A 17,477-nucleotide genomic window follows, 5' to 3' on the forward strand; every position below is an offset into this window, starting at 1 on the left:
CACCTGCTGTCTCCTGCATTAATGCTGTACACAGGCCCAGGCAGGCAAACACGCATACATGTAAATACAAAAAAAAAAGTTCACCACTTTCCAAATCTTATCTGAGGACAAGTGAGAGCAGGTATGTTTGGAGACTTCATGAGCTCCCAGAGGAGTGCCACAGCTTGTTTCAGAGGGATGCCTGGATCACTAAACTATGCATTAATATCTAGTAAAAATTCTAGTATGTCTGCGAGCATTAGTGAAAAAAATATCCATTTGCTGTTTTGCTGTATAACTAACTTCTCTGAACAAAACTAACACTTCGGTGTTGCTTCCCCAGTAGGCATACCAATGCTCCTGGTGACACAGCCTATCCGGGACGAGAAAATGGATGAGCAGGGCAGAACTGGAATAAAACAGTCTTCCCAGGTAAGCAGTCCTGGTTTACCAACACAGGTGACCACAAGATCTCTTACTTTCCTCAAATTCCTGGCAATTAAGACTGTCTCTCTAGAATCCAACAATTCCTCCTCGATGCACCTCAAGCCTCCAGCACCCTCGTTCCTTAACAAGCTTTTGTGTTTAGGCAGACCACAGTACAGAAATCAAAGTCAGCAGGCAGCAGCTGGCGTTAATGACCTCAGATTTACAGTCACTCACACTCAGGTTCTTCTGCCCCCAGCAAACATACCCTTTTCCCACACAACCACAGTCTCTTTCCACTGTCATGGTGACCCCAGGGCACATCCAGCACCATCCTTTCTTTGCCTTAAAGAACGTACTGTGGCCGGGCAATGGAGGTATTGATTCCCAGAACTCCGGGGGCAGATAGATATCTGAGTTTGAGGACAGTCTGGTCTACATTGTGAGTTCTAGGATGGCCAGGACCATTACATACAAGTCTCACACACTGTCTCATAAAACAAAATGCAAACAAACAAACAAATCTGTTGTATTTGGTTCTGTCCTCTGGTGCTTTCTGTAAGCAACTGTAAATGCAGAACCATAGACTTCTGTTTTGCCAAGTGTGGCTCTGTATGGTTCACTCCAGTGTTTGGAACGAGGGCTGTCAGTCGGTATGTTCAAGCACAAGTCACTGGCATTCTGTTGCAGAGATGGTCAACAACCTCAGGCCCACAGCATGATCCAAGATGCTCAGACAGTACTACTACATTTGCTACTAGCGTCCAACCTTTTTATTTTGTCTTTTATCCTGGTAGCAATTCAAGTCTCACATTCACTCTAAATGTTCCTATGTGTTAGGAGAACATTTGTTTTTCCTCCCAACATAGGTAAAACTGCATGTTCACTCTAAACAAATCAATGCCAAAAAAAAAAGAGGCAAGTTCATTTTAGCTTTTTATTAAAATGCTTAGGCTACAGACTGACCTTTTGTAAATGACAGTTTTACTTTTGCTGAAACAGGACACATGTGCACTCTGATAAACAGAATGGAGAGTTTCCATTCATCGGAGCCCCCGCACAAGGAAGGCCCTGACCTCTGGTGGAACTGTGCTCACTGTGGCAGGTTCTTTTGGCCACCTTATTTAGGATGGGGTCTGTGGGGCAGGAAACAGACTGGTGCCACTTCTCAGTCATCTCTTTCTCCAGTGGCCAGAATAAACCACTTTCACAAAGAGCTGCCCTGGACAGGGTCCAGTCTTCTCGCTTGCGACAGGGTGATTAGGGACAAATGAGAAAGGCAAATAAGGAAATCAACACTGAGGCAACCATACCTGTCATGTGTCTGGACAGAGACCTAGGGGCAGCCGTTAGCAAAGGTAATGAAAAGCACACCAGAACCTACCCTAGTTCACTCACCGCCAGTTAGATTCCTTCATTAATGCTTTAACAACCCTTTCCACACTGACAGTTCTCATCCCAGCTATTCATGGGTGAATGCAAGGCATGCACTCTGCAGACAAGATAACCTCACCAAGCCTCTACATTGGGAACCTGACAGTGTAAGAGAACACTGTCTCACAAGCTTAGTGCTCAAAACTAAGGGAACTCACCCGCAGGAGTGTGCTACCCATCTTCACTACCCTCTTGCGGGACACAAGCCTGTCACAATGCAGCAGCATCGTCATTCTCACTTAAGAACATTCTTCTCACCTTGCAATAAAAATGAAATAAGAAGCAAGATAACCTCCCCTCTGCAGACCACCTCTCCTTCCATCTACTACAAGGATAGAGTATAAGGTTAACATCATGAAAACCTAAGTAAAGCAAATGCTATAAAAGTCATGCTCATAATCCTTAGAAGGCTGCTGCTTTCCCACCGGTGCTCACTGTTGCCAGGAGCTGCCCCCAAAGCCAGGCAAGAAGGCCATTTCGTGTTTTCTCTGCTTGCTTCTGGAATGGAAAGCACAGAGCCCACTCGGTCCTTCCTAGGCTCACTTGCTGCTACCAGAGCAGACGGAGAGGTCTTCTACTCACAGAAGTCAGAAGCTGTTGACAGTGGCCTGCGTCCTCTTGTTTAGAACCCACACATCCCTCTAGAATCCGTTCAGATGCTTGAGACACTCAGCATGGGGTCTACATGGGAGATGTTCTTAACTCTTTCATGAGGCAAAGTCACTTTTTCTATCTACAGTGAAAAAAGGAAGGTGCTACACAGGGATGAAAGTCCCCAACAGTATAAAAGCAAAGCCTGCTGAAACTGCTAACTGCAAGCAAAGCTGACAATGTAACAATGACACTTTCCCACTCCAGATGAGGGACTCCCCTTACCACAGTGGACACCGCCCCAGGTAAGGCCAAGGCTCCATCCTCTCCCAGCACTTGTGCTCCGGTGCCCCCTCCAACAAGGCAGTCAGACAGCGGAGCTCTGACCTCCAGTGCGCTATCTGTTCATAATTTTATGAAGTATCTAAGTTTCATTTACTAGTTAAAAAAAAAAAAAGAATAGAAAATCTGGACCAAGTAAATTGTGAACTCAAAAAGTTAGAAGGGATACCAATTACATTAACAACACTTTCTTTAAAAAATAGAATCACTTTCTTTTGAAATCAACCAGTGGTGAGACGTGTTTTTCTTTCCAGGTGTCCCATGATGGCACCCAGCTTTTCCTGGCAAATCCTGCCAGCCCCAGTCCCTGCACACTGACCTGCATCAGCAGACAGGCAGTGTTACTTCCCATGAGTGGAAAAGAGCACATGTCACCACTGGGCGATGAGCGTAGACAGAGATGCATGGCTTCTCAACGCCAGACATGGTTGGAGAGCTTTCCTTGTTCTATTAGAAAAGTCCATGAGGAAGCTGTGAATAGGATCAGTCCAGAAGAAAAACTCTTTATTTTCACTGTCCAAACATCAGTCAATATACTGGGAGAGCCAGCGGAAACCCTCGCCGTAGCCTTGCCTCTTGAGCACACTGCACATGAATACTTCCATGGGGCGGGCGTTCAGCTCTTTCAGAGACACATTTCCCTAAGGGAGGAAAAACCCAGAAAGGCCTGTTAGGAAATCCACAAATACACATAGAGTGTAACTGCAAAATGTGTCTGGCTACACAGATGACTTCTGTGGCCTCCTGCTTCAGAATAAAAATAAACAGCTTCTACATACTTCATTTGCTCTGAATGTTTAACATTCACCTGGAAGTTATGACAAGAAACTGTGAAGGAAACTTTGGGGACCCAGGGATCCAGCATGTTCTATGACAGACAAAGCAAGTTTGGACATTTTAGTATATTCATTAACATAAGCATTCTAGAAGAAACTGATGTCCATGTAGCACTCATACAGAAGACAATCAGATGAGCTTAGAGGAGGAAGCATTCACACCCACACAAATAAATGCAATAAAGGAAGGTTTTCATTCTGTAGCCCAGGCTGCCCTCAATGTGCACCATCACACCTGGCCTGGAACTATTTCTAGAAATAAAAAGATAATGAATGCATGGTGGTGCACACCTTTAATCCTAGCACCTTGGAGGCAGTGGCAGATGGATCTCTGTGAATCAGAATTCAGTCTATAGTTCTAGGTCATCCAAGGCTACACAGAAAGACTCTGTCTCAATAAATAAACAAATGGGAATTATGTACAAAAAAAAGCTCAACCGATGAATGCCAAATTCTTTTCTTGAGAATGACAGCCAAAGTTGACCTCAGATCTCTACATACATGAACAAGTATGTACACATACTCAAAGTACCAGGTTTTACTTCTGTATTCTTTCTTTCATCAGTCTGCTTTTCTGGAACAGAGCCCCTCTTCACACTATATGACACACTGATGTAAGACATTCCAGTTCTATTTCTGATTTTATTATCCATTTGCTCTATGAACCTGAACAAACTATTTCCTCATTTGTCAAAATGGGATAATAGTTTCACATCTATCAGTAAGAGGACACTAGGCATTGGGGGCGCACGCCTTTAATCCCAGCACTTGGGAGGCAGAGGCAGGCGGATTACTGTGTGTTCGAGGCCAGCCTGGTCTACAGAGCGAGTTCCAGGACAGCCTCCAAAACAATACAGAGAAACCCTGTCTAGAAAAACAAAACAAAGCAAAACAAAAAAAACCAAAAAACAAAAAAAAGAAGCACTGAGGATAACCAAGTGCTTTGATCTTAATACTTGGAAAGCATTAAGATTTATTTTTATGTTTTAATTATGCAATGTGCAGGTGAATGCAGTATGCATTGAGGCCACTAACTGATGTCAGATTCCCAAGAGCTAGAGGTACAAGTGGTTGTGAGCTGCCCAACACAGGTACTAAGAAACAAACTTCTCTGTAAGAGCAAGACATACTTTAATCCCAGCACTGGGGAGGCAGAGACAGGCAGAGCTCTATGAGTTCAAGGCTAGCCTGGTCTACATAGACTTTATCTCAAAATAGTAATAATAATTATTTTTCAATCCATAAATAAATAAATATTAGCATCCAATGGTGGCTAACAACCATCTCTAACACCAGTTCCAGGGTATCTAACACCTTCTTCTGACATCCATGGGCACTACATAGCCATGGTGCACAGGTATATATGCAGGCAAACACCACATAAAATATTAAAAGAAAACTGCCTCTCTACAATTTCTTCAAATATTAGGTATTAGAAAACAGGTAAAACAGGTAAAGAAAGAGGTAGGAGCATGGCTCAGTGGTACAGCACTTACGGGGCATGTACAAGGCCCTGGGTTCAAGGCCCTTTTTGTATCACTGGGAAGGAGGGAAGGAAAAAGGAGAAGGAAGATGGTGGCTAAAGGATATGCCCCTGATAAAACAGTCACACTGAAGAGACCCTGTCTCAAGAAACAATAAAGGAAAAGCACCCACGTTTAAGTACTGTGGGCATCCTCTCCATGCCTCCTCAAGACTTTTTTCTTACCTTTCCTGTGGTTTGTCCATAAAGCCCAAATATTTCACGGAGTTTTTCTTCACTGATTGCATCTGTCCTGTCAATTTTGTTTCCCAAGATAAGAATTGGCACATTGGATATTGTTTCATCAGTCATTAAAGCCTAAAGACAGGATTAAAAAAACAAGTAAACAAACCCAAGTGAGCAATTTATGAAATGAAAACTCATCATGTAATAAAAGTCAACTTCTATTGTGTTTTTTTTTTCGAGTCAGGGTTTCTCTGTGGCTTTGGATCCTGTCCTGGAACTCGCTCTATAGATCAGCCTGGCCTCGAACTCACAGAGATCCGCCTGCCTCTGTCTCCCGAGCGCTGGGATTAAAGGTGTGTGCCACCAATGCCTGGCTTCTATTGGTTTTATATGGCATCATCTGGTCCTCTTTGCCATCTGATGAACGGCATCTTGTCATTAGGTGCCAAGATCATCACAAGTGAGATGCCCTGGGTTCATGTTTATGTTAACAAACATAGATAAAAACAGGACGTACTGAGTGTCACAATGAACTGGGACAGAAAATCAACATGAGCATGTTTAGGTAAACATCCCAATTCATGCTTGAACAAAATCTCAGCCAAGATGTGCAACAGAACCTGGGTCACAGGAAGGGCAGGACTTGGTAAGTGAAAAGAAGGAAGGACACGCACAATGGCTCTGCAACAGTATGAAGATTTAAGAAGCCACACAGAGCACTGCTTAACTGAATTAAGACATTTACACAGATGTGCAGCAACAGAGCAAATGTGGTGGCAACCAACAACCCATGTCACAGCTCGTCTGCAAATTTAAGTTGCACTAGATCTTAAAGAGTGTGAACCTAAAGGCAACAAATCTACACTTTCAGGACAGTGAACTGAAAACACTGTCCATCAGTCACACTCATCTATGAGATGATCTGTAAGACATCAGAATTTAATGGATTGTGCAAGAAGGATTCTGGGAAGAATTGAAGTAAATGTCTAAAACAGTATTTTCAGACAAAAGAGAAGACAGTGCTGACATGGATTTCAAGAGTGAGCACCAGATTCTCACTAACAGGAAAGCAAAGTTGGAAGAACGTGTGTGTTTTTCCCTGAAAGTGATTGAAACAATTAAAGGAAACAAGCAGAGGAGTGAGTGACAAGTTCCCTCTGGCACTCCACTGCATGACGGGTGGTGGAGAATCTACAATAATTAATTCAGAGCACGTCCAGGATGGTGGAGAGGAACAATCGATAGCTTCGCTGTGGGAAGGACCATCCGGTAGGCAGCACTATAATGCTGGGTCTCAGCAGGTATGGACGAGAGACTCACTTGGAGGCACTGCCATGCAGATGGTGTCGGGAGGGCTTCAGGACTAGTTAGGTCCATTTAGGACAAAGCAGAAGAACAAGTGTGAGAGCTAGCACTGGCCGGGCATGTGGTGCACTCTTGCAATCCCAGCATTTTTGGTCTGCACAGCAAGACCCTGTCTCCAAAAAGCCAAACACATTAGTAAAATAAAATTAAATCAAAAGTATAAAGTAGGGGATGGAGAGATGGCTCAGTTGTTAAGAGCACTGGTTGCTCTTTCGAAGGATATGGGTTCAATTCCCAACGGCAGTTCACACCTGTCTGTAACTCCAGTCTAGGGTTTCTGACACCCTCACACAGACATACATGCAGGCAAAACACCAATGAGTATGGGGAAGAAAGAGAAGTAGAGCCTAAGAAAGGAAAGCGGTTAGCCCCACACGTATAAGACCTCAGCATCAAAAACATACATTAAAAACCTGAGACAGGTTCAAATTGCAAGAAGAGTGAAAGGAAGACTCATAAGGAGAGAGAAAGGCACTGGAGAGACGGCTAAGTGACTAACAGCACTGCTTTGGAGAGGACTTGGGTTTGGTTCTCAGCACCCAGCTCACAATCTTCTGAAACCCCAGTTCCATGGGATATGACACCTTCTTCTGGCCTCTGTAAGTACCAGGCATACATGTGGTGCACATACACACATGCATGCAAATACGCATACAAAATAATTTTAGAAAATAGAGATGAGCTATAGGTGAAGGAAGAGGCATTACAAGGAACAGTATTATAGAAAGTCTGACAAATGAGAAAACCCAAAGTGCAAGTGAGTAAAAAGCTGAAGAGTGCTAGCAGACGCCAAAGTCCATCACATGACTCTATAGAAGTAGATTCAAAATTTAGAAACTCAGGGCTGGGAGACGGTCAGCACTAGCTGCTCTTTCAGAGAATCTATTCCCAGCACCCACATGATCGCTCACAATTGTTCATTATTTGTTAGCTCCATTTCCAGGGAATTCACTGCCCTACTCTGGCCTCTGCAGGCCCCAGGCAAGCATATAACCCCCATATACAGATTTAGGCAAAACACTCATATACATAAAATAAAAATAAATACATCTTTAAAAAAAAACAAACCATATCTCAGATTTTAAAATCCTTTCTTCTAGGACTCTGGTCACATTAAGTACTGGCACTACTGAGTTTAGTTCTTAAAACCAAGGGCAAGACAGGAAAGGATACATACAAATATAAACCTACATTAAGTTCAACTTTAGATTCCATGAGACGAGAATGATCCGCACAGTCCACCAGAAAAACTATCCCATTAATCGCTGGGAGATAATTCTTCCAAACCCGACGTGCTAAAAGACAAAATTTGTAGACCAACAAAACAGTTGACAAGTGAATAACCTAATGGTCTATAAAACGAGATTTGTTGAGCTCACCAAGTCCTGGCCAATAGTAGTTAGAACAGAGTACACATATTGATGACCTGTGAGCAAATTCCAAGTTTTGAAAACTAAGACAAATGGTAAACCTAGCAACTCCATACCCATCTATAACTTAATGTCTGTCCCCTTTGTTAAAGTCTGCCAAAATCTCCACCAGTCCCAATGCTATAAATACAGAAAATAATAAACTGATCCGTGTGGGCCTTGGAGCTAACTTTGTTTTCAACCTTCAAGTTAAAACATGACAGTAAGATTTAATTGCTCATAAAATTTTAGTCCTGTGGTAGTTCCTAATAGCTAATGAGCATGTGTGCGGACAGACTTGAGTGGTAGGCCTGGTAGGTACTTGAAACTCTCAGGCCAGATACTCAGTCTCCAATATTTAAACAATGTTTGTTTGTCATTGTTCTAAGACACAGTCCCACAATGTTGAATAGTCTAGGCTGGCCTTGAACTCTCAATCTTTCTGCCTCAGTCCCCCAGTACTGAAATTACAGATCGGTACCAATATGCCAGCAATAAGTCATTTTTACATACATATTTATTGTGTGTGACAAAACATGGTAAATGTTTTTCAAAGAAGTGCTTTAATGTACTACCATTTCAGGGCATTGGGGGTGAAGACTGAATTCAGTGAGCTACATTCTCAAAACTTCAGGGATTTGTTTTTTTGAGACAGGATCTTCCCATATGGTCCAGGCTGGCACTCACCTCCCTAGTGCTGGGATTGCAGGCATGCGCCACCACACCCAGACTGTGTGACTAGGGAGGCAGATCTGCATGGTCACCTGGCTGCCTCTGAAGGGAGGTGGTAGGAGAACGGCAGCTTTCACTTTCACTTCGTTGTCATGCTGAGAGTGTATTACCTGCCTGCTCTGCCTTTATAAATTAGTCTCGCAAATAAAAAACATCAAGGCACACAATACTGTAGTAACTCCTATAAAATGGTAGTCATGCACATACCGGTAAAGCTAGCAGTTGGGAGCCTGAGGTAAGAAGATCAAGAGTTCGGGGCCAAAGCTCAGCAGGTAAGAGCACTTCCACTAAGCCTGATGACCCAAGTCTAATCCCTAGAGCCCACACAGTGGAAGGAAAGACTCCGTGCCCACAAGGTGTTCTCTAATCTCACAGGTTTGCCACAGTGTGCAAACACACACAGAATAAATATTTTAAAATGTTTATTTGTTAGAAACAAACAAAACCAGTTCAGGGTTTAGAGACGAGGTTCAGTACTTAGAACATTTGCTACTTGCTCCTCTAGAGAACTATATTTAGTTCCCAGCACCATCGGCAACTCACTAGTATCTGTAACTACAGCTCCAAGGGATCTAACACCCTCTCTGGCCTGTACCAGGCCGAGTCTGATCTCTCTCCCTCTCCCCCTCCCCCCATCCTCTCTCGCACGCACGCACACACGCACGCACACCAGCAGGTACTAGAGAGATGACCCAGTGGTTAAGAGTGTATATATACTACTAAACCTAAGTTCAGTTCCCAGCACCAAGGTCTCTAACTCCAGCTTCAGGAGGATTCAATGCCTCTAGCCTCTGCCAGTACCTATATTCACATGCACACCTTCCACACACAAATTATAAATAAAAGTAATGTTTTTTAATATTTTATTTCTTTATTATGTATTCAATCTTCTGCCTGCATGCCAGCAGAGGGCATCAGAGCTCATTCAAGGTGGTTGTGAGCCACCACGTGGTTGCCGGGAATTGAACTCAAGACCTTTGGAAGAACAGTCAGTGCTCTTAACCACTGAGCCATCTCTCCAGCCCAGTAATGTTCTTTAAAAAATTTACAAGGCTGAAGAAATGGTTCAGCAGGTAAGAATACTGATTGCTCTTCCAGAAGACCTGGGTCCTATTCTTAGCACCCACCTGACAGATTACAAATGTCTGAAACTACAGTTCTGGGGGATTCAATGCCCTCTTCTAGGTTCCATGGGCACCAGGAACACATAGCACAGACACATACACACAGGCAAAACACCCAGACAAAATAATTTAAAAACAATTTATGGAGTAAATTAAAAGCAAATAAATATCCATAGAAAGCACTTTATGGAAATCTAAGAGCAAAAGACACAGGTCACATTGGGCAAAGTGGACTTAGAACTGAACAAAAAGTTAATAGAAAATGTCCCAACTGAGCAGAGCACAGAAAATACAGTTCAAGGGTTCACAACACTGTGTTCTTTTGGGAATTTTTGAGAAATTTAAAATTACTTGCTAAGTAATAATTTTATACAAACTCATGTCCTACTGAATAAAGTATACAAAACAGAACTAAACTAAACAGAAACATGACATTTTTATTTATTTATTTTTATTTTATTTTATTTTTTTGGTTTTTCGAGACAGGGTTTCTCTGTGGCTTTGGAGGCTGTCCCGGAACTCACTCTGTAGACCAGGCTGGCCTCGAACTCACAGAGATCCGCCTGCCTCTGCCTCCCGAGTGCTGGGATTAAAGGCGTGCGCCACCAACGCCCAGCTGAAACATGACATTTTAAGGCCAGCTTGGTCTCTACAAAGTTCCAGGCCAGCCAAAGCTATATATTGAGATCCTATCTCAAAAACAAGACTACTAAACAATACATGTTGTTGAATAAACAAAACTTCAAAAATGATTCATAAAAAAGACAGTACTATGTATTGAGGAGACTAGCAAATCTGAACAAAATCTGTTAAGTAAACAGAATTCCCTGTATTATTTACACTGTTTTTATACATAATTGAAATTAGAAAAACTCAGACATGGTGGTGCATGCCTGTAACCCTATGGGAGGTAAAGGCAGAGATGAAGGAATTCATGGCTAGCCTGGGCTACATGAAACCTGTTTCAAAAAGAAATAACTTCACTGAAGTAGTAAACCTCTAATCCTAAACACAAGTAATTTATAAGGTAAAATGGGGGGTGGAGACTAGTGAGACAGCTCACTCCTGACCTGAGTTTGATCCCCAGAAACCATGAAAAGTGGAAGGAAAGATCCAATTCTACCAGGTTGTCTCCCAACCTCCACAGCAGCACCACAGCATGCACACCCCATACACCACGCACACACAATTATTTAATTTTACAAAGGTTAAATGGCACATCCTCACTCAGTCTCTTACCTTGCTCATGTCCACCAAGATCAAAAGTGGTAAAAGTCATTCCAGCAATCGTCAGTTCTTCTGAGGCTGAAAGTGCCAAAAAAGGCAAAAATAAATAAACTTCCAACCAAAGGTCCAAGTGCCAGTCCTGAAAACCAATACTAACGCAAATGTAATCATTTTCATTTTGTAAAGAAAAGGACACAGGGGGCTAGAGAAATGGCTCTGAGTTCAATTCCCAGCACCCACATGGTGGTTCACAAACTAATAAGATCTGGTGCCCTCTTCTGGTGTGCAGGTACACATGCAGGCAGAACATTGTATACATAATAAATAAATTTTTAAAGAAAAAAAAAGGGTACAGGAATGAAAACAGTCTTAAGCTAAAAGGCTTCTATTTCCCTCTTCTCCAAGAAGTTTTCTGCCTAAGATCAGACTGGGACTATGTCTCATAGAACTGGTCAGCAACGTCAGTGACTTGGTTCCAAAGATGCAGAGCAAGTGACCTGAGTGTATTCAAAATAACTTGAACGTAATCTGCTTCAGGGGCCTCAGCAACTGAAGTACATTAACTGGGGATTCATCCTCCATGCATGACACTGACTGTCAAAAGGTCACCTGATATTCTGAAACTTACTGGGATGTAGTGTTGGTACGTGCTGGCCTAGTCTGTCATCTTTCAGCATGTGAAGAAGAGTGGTTTTGCCTGCGTTGTCCAAACCCAAAAATACAAGTTTTCCAGATTTCTTGTAGAGTCCTGCAATAGAAAAGAACATCTTAATGTTCTTCCCACCAAAGGCCCCTTAGATAGAATTTGAGGATCTGTAGATGCAACCTATAATATAATCCATAAAAATGGCTTTACCTAGGAACTGAAGCACACTGCTGAAGCCATTATAGATCCACTCAAAGATGAAAGACATTATTGATGCTTACAATCTGTGTAAAACATGAAAACAACAACATTAACTTTCTATATGCCTTATTCTCTGACCATGACACATATTCAAAGACCCAAGTTTTCTAGACTAGGAAAGCAAAGTCTGGGGCTGGAGACATGGCTCAGCAGTTAAGAATGTTGCTCCTCTTCTAAAGGACCCAGGTTTGACTCTCAGCACCCACATAATGGTTCACAACTATCTGTAACTCCAGTTCCAAGGAATCCAACACTCTTGTTTAGCTTCTGTGGTAAGCATACATGCAAGCAAAACACTCATAACACATAAAATAAAAATCAATCTTGTGCCAGGTGGTGGCAGTGGCACATACCTTTAATTCCAGCACTTGGGAGACAGAGGCAGGCAGATTTTTGAGTTCCAGGCCAGCCTTGTCTACAAAGTGAGCTCCAAGACTGCCAGGGCTACACAGAGAAACCCTGTCTCAAAAAACAAATCAATCTTGCAAAGACCAATTAATCTCCTCCCCTCTTGAGACAGAGATTTTGCACTCTGAAGGGAGCCCTCTAGAAGTCTCTTATCTGCAATCCAGATACTCAAAGAACTCAGAGTTATACATATACTGTCCTCCTTTACTGCTCCTGGAAGCTGTCCATTCACATCCTTAGATAACCACTGCTGCCTAACAATTAGCAACATTCTTAGGAATTCTGTGTCTTTAACAATCAGAATCAAGCCCAGCGGTGGTGGTGTTCACCTTTAATTCCAGCACTTAGGAGAAAGAGGCAGGACAATCTTTGGCCAGCCCGGCCCACAATGAGTCCCAGACTACCCAAGGCTACATAAAGAGATTCTGTCTCAAAACAAGCACAAAAAGAACCAAAACAAAACCATGCATGAAAATTACATTAACCTGAACAAAGGTTTATTAAGCTATTCTTCGCAGTTCTAAAAGAGTCATCCCAAATCTATCAACTGGCCCAATTTGTTCGGTTCTACTTACCAATACCCTTAACTATTTTACAGATATGTTTTGACTCACAAAAAGATAAACTATTTTATAGAACCATGTAGGAATAAAAAACTTCTGTAAAACAATTAAATACATATCCATTTTATAAACTCTTAATTTCTTAAAATAGTAATACTCATTCATAATATAGCAAGAGATCCCAAAGCAAGTAAATATATTTTATTTGTTCTTTAAAGACAGGGTCTCAACTACATAGCACTGGATTGCTGGCATAAGTCATGTCATTAACACAGACACCAACACTACTTTTTCTATTTCCTATAGAAAATACACCAGCTCTAAGTGTAGTTAAGAGGGAAAGATTTAGAAATACTGAAGAATCAAAGACTCTCAGAGATCCATTTCCTGGTCACACTGAATTTTTACATCAGTACCTCAATTTAGCACAGAGAAGAAAAATCACTACTTTTTCAGTAAGACAAACTTTAATCAAGATGCAGTCAACTGCAATCAGACAAAACTGTCATGAACAGTAGCTGGAGGAACTGTTACCCACAAGATATGCATGCATATACATTGGTATATATGTGTGTATAGGATCTTGCTGTGTTGCCCAGGCCAGCTTCAAGCATCAGGGTTTAAGCTAGCCTCCTGCTTCAGCATCCTAAATAGCTACCATGCAAAGTGTTACCTACATTCTTCAAATATGCTAGATGAGCCAGTTGGTGGTGGCGCATGCCTTAAATCCCAGAACTCGGGAGGCAGAGGCAGGTGGACCTCTGTGAGTTCGAGGCTGGGCTGGTCCGACAGCCTCCAAAACAATACAGAGAAACCCTGTCTTGTAAAAAAAAAAAAAAAAAAAAAAAAAAAGCTAGATGAAAAGCAAACTATCTAATTATTGGGGTTAGGCCTTAGAACCCACTTCATGCTTATTTCATTCAGCTTTTCCAAAACAAGAACATAGTTTGGTCGAAAGTACAGACGAAACCATGGCAGACAGAACACATTTAGCATGTTAAGTAATAGCCAGGAAAGGTAGTACACACCTGTCATCTTACCACACAAGAGGCTCAAGCAGAAAAATCACAGGTTCAAAGCCAGCTTAAGCTATACATAAAGACCCTGTCTCCAAAAGGAGGGGGAAAAAAAAGCTGGAACCGGGCATGATGGACTGTGCCTGTAATCCCAGCATTTAGGAGGCAGAAGCAGAATATTAGGAGTTCAAGGGCAGCCTCAGCTATACAGTGAGTTGAAGTCAACCTAAATCATGAGGGGTTCCATCTCCAAAAAATTAATAAAAAAGGTTAAGGAGGGGAAGTCGAAACATAGCTCATTGCTATAGGGAGGCATACTTAGCTAACATGTATGACGCTATGTTTGAGTCTTAGCATTTACAAACAACCAAACAAACACACACACACTCACTCACTCTTTCGGGGTTGGGGGGGGGGTTGCGCTTTATCTATAAACTTAGCACTTTAAGAAGCCAGTAACAAATACATATTAAGTTTAAATTTACTGCAGGATAAATAAAATACGCCTTTCTTCTCCAGTTCCCCAAATGAGACATCCTCTCTTGTTTTTCTCACTTTATTCTTGGAGAAGCACAGTTCTTCTTTAACAGGCTATTACTCCCACTGTGGCCACTCTTTACAACCCAACACTTCTAAATTCATGTGTAATGGTTTGCTGTCAGTAGTATAGGTGGGTACTTCTACTTTTTTTTTTTTTTTTTTTTTTTGGTTTTTCAAAACAGGGTTTCTCTATATTGTTTTGGAGGCTGTCCTGGAACTCACTCTGTAGACCAGGCTGGCCTTAAACTCACATAGATCCACCTGCCTCTGCCTCCCAAGTGCTGGGATTAAAGGAGTGTGCCACCAACGCCCGACTACTTTTACATTTTTTAACACATCTTTTTAGAAGTAGTCACAAGATGGGCATGGCAGTGTAAACTTTAATCACAGCACTTGGGAGGCTGAGGAAGGAAAATGAGCTTCTGTTTGTAGCAGCTTTGCCTATATATAGTAAGCAAAAAAAAAAAAAAAAAAAAAACAAAGAAAGAAAAGGAAAGCAAATATTCTCAACCCGGTTAAATTTATGTGTCACTTGGGGGATTTTTTTTTTAAAGTAGTAACTGAATTACTTTGATTTTCTAACTTGTTTTCCTTTTCAGTCCCTGTCTTTAACGCCCTATAAAGCCTTCCCACCAAAATGATAAGGGAAAAGTATTAGAATGAACTCTTCAGCAATGTTAAAAAATAGTAACTTCTACCAGACCTCAGGAGTTGGGTTGTACTGCTGCCCAAAGTTGAGTAAATGGCCTCTGTCCTTGAGAACTCAGGATCTGAACCAATTCATCCATCAGCAACCTTAAAATTTGCTAGGCACCTGCCTATATTTCTCACTTCATCTCCTCCCCAAATCTACCAAGCAGGATCTCTGGCCTCCTTAAACACGATGAGGATGTGGACACTCAGGCTACCTTGTTCAAGACTGCTGCGTTGCTGAAAGTTTCAGTTCCAAGGACTTAAAACTCTCGCCTAAAACCGGAGCCCTTCCTGCTAATGTAAAAATCCCAACCACCAAACTTCCAAAAATGAAACTTACTTCCCTACACAGACGATAATCTTCCCAAGAACACACCTTATTTCTTTTCTATTCTTCATCTACTCTATCATTTATAGACTGTTAAGAACATGAAAACCAACACTATTCCTGAACCTAAAGTAAAAGCGTGCAAATAAATATCCAGAGCAGTGGAAACAAACAAAAGAGAAGTCCCAAAATGACCATTGGCCAATGAAAACTACTCATTACTTAATGTGTACTTCAGATGAACCTGGGGTAGAAAGCAGCTGGTTATCACCTAAGGAATTCTGCGCTGCTGCGGGGTAAATGTCAAAGATCAGCTCTCTGCCAATTCCCCCTAAACTTCTCAACCTGAGCAGATGGAGCCAGATACTAAGAAAACACACCAGAACAAGGGAGAATACTGAGAAAGGGAATTTGTTACTATCCTCATCTGGGTAAAAATGATGAAGAAAACACTCTTCTACAATAAACGCCAGAGAGGGAATTTTCCCATGTACAGAAAAAAAAAAAAAAGAGGCGGTGTTGGTGGAAGGAGCGACCACTGGGTTCCAGACAGAGCGTCGGATGCCCAGAGGCTGAACGTGGGGCTCGAGCGCCCACTCGGGACCTGCGTGGCCCCCAGGTCTGCAGAACCCAAGGATGAGCTCCCAGGGCTCCAGCTAGCCTCACCAAGGACCGAGGCTCCTGGGCCACGGAGGCCACCAAGCCTTTCAGAAAACTCGAACGCCGCCACGCCACCCCGCAGCGGCGGCCCGTCCCCGCCCAGAGCCGGCCCGCGGAACCGCCTGCGTGTCACTTCCCCCCCCACCCAGCCCCTCCACAGCGGCCCCCGCCCCGACCTTCGCTGCCGCCCACCCCGAGCCCAATGCCCCGCTGCCTCGTCCTCTGCTTGGGCCCGGACTCACGGCCCGAGGGGCTCCTCCCGCGGTGGCTGGCGGCGCGACCCTCCCTCAGAGCACACAGACCAGCAGTACCCGGGACCGCCAGCTACGCGCCGGATGTACGTCACGCCCCTCCCACGGGACTTCCGGGCACGCACTTGCCTCGCCCCCTCTAAGCGTCACGCCGTTCGGCCGGTAGGTACCGCCCTAGCATCCAATCAGGCGGCGGAGGGGCGGGCCCAACGAGTGACGTACGCTCCGGGTGTGGCCCCGCCCTCTCCCTGAAGGTGCTCAAGCCGCGCAAGACGTGGCAGTGCCTGTCAGGCGGCCTGGGTTTCTGTTTCCAAGTTAAGCAGCTTCTCCACCCCGGGGCTTCCAATCCCAGTACGTTTCTAGGCGCCCCTGAGACGTCAGAAGTGGAGGCTGCCTGATATAGGTAGACTCTAGGACCGCAGAACTGACTTTGGTGACCTCAGCCTAGGTGGATGATGCCACCTAGTCATTGTTTTAAGTTGTTTTCCCTGTCTTGGGATAGCTTCTTTTTATTTTTATTTTTTAACGTAATAAAAGAAGCAAGAGTTTATTAAGTAGTGCCAGGCAGTAAACTGAGTACTTGGGATGCTTCATCTAATCTAACCCTCGTTACCATTCTATGAAGTAGCCCCCTTGAACACCCGTGAACTGGCTCATCGGGGTAAAGGCGCTGGTTTGCCGCCTGTATTAGCCAGGGCTCTCAAAGAAACAGCTGTCCCGGCATTGTGGTGCATGTCTTTAGAGGCATTTGGATTTCTGAGTTCCAGGTCAGCCATAGTTACATGGTGATACCCTGTCTCAATAATGATGCTAATACAGGAGCAGAGCTGAAAGAGTGAATATACATTTGTAATTTTAAATCTTTTTAGAGCCAGGCGATGGTGGCACATGCCTTTAGTCACAGCACTCAGAAGTCAGAGGCAGGCGGATCTCTGTGA

General features: G+C 43.2%; 1 protein-coding gene across 1 annotated transcript; it reads right to left on the bottom strand.

The window, feature by feature from the left end:
• Positions 1 to 1,328: 1,328 nt before the first annotated feature.
• Sar1a (secretion associated Ras related GTPase 1A) lies at positions 1,329 to 16,652 on the bottom strand. The gene is made up of 7 exons (XM_005070834.4): positions 16,531 to 16,652; positions 12,030 to 12,103; positions 11,802 to 11,921; positions 11,186 to 11,251; positions 7,873 to 7,976; positions 5,317 to 5,448; positions 1,329 to 3,413 (listed from the first exon to the last, which is right to left on the bottom strand). The coding sequence occupies exons 2-7, from the start codon at positions 12,085 to 12,087 to the stop codon at positions 3,297 to 3,299; spliced, it is 597 nt and encodes a 198-aa protein (XP_005070891.1). The 5' UTR covers positions 12,088 to 12,103; positions 16,531 to 16,652; the 3' UTR covers positions 1,329 to 3,296.
• Between the last annotated feature and the right edge of the window lie 825 nt (positions 16,653 to 17,477).

Source organism: Mesocricetus auratus, unplaced genomic scaffold (genome assembly GCF_017639785.1).
Source record: "Mesocricetus auratus isolate SY011 unplaced genomic scaffold, BCM_Maur_2.0 Super-Scaffold_100027, whole genome shotgun sequence".
NCBI lineage: Eukaryota > Metazoa > Chordata > Mammalia > Rodentia > Cricetidae > Mesocricetus > Mesocricetus auratus.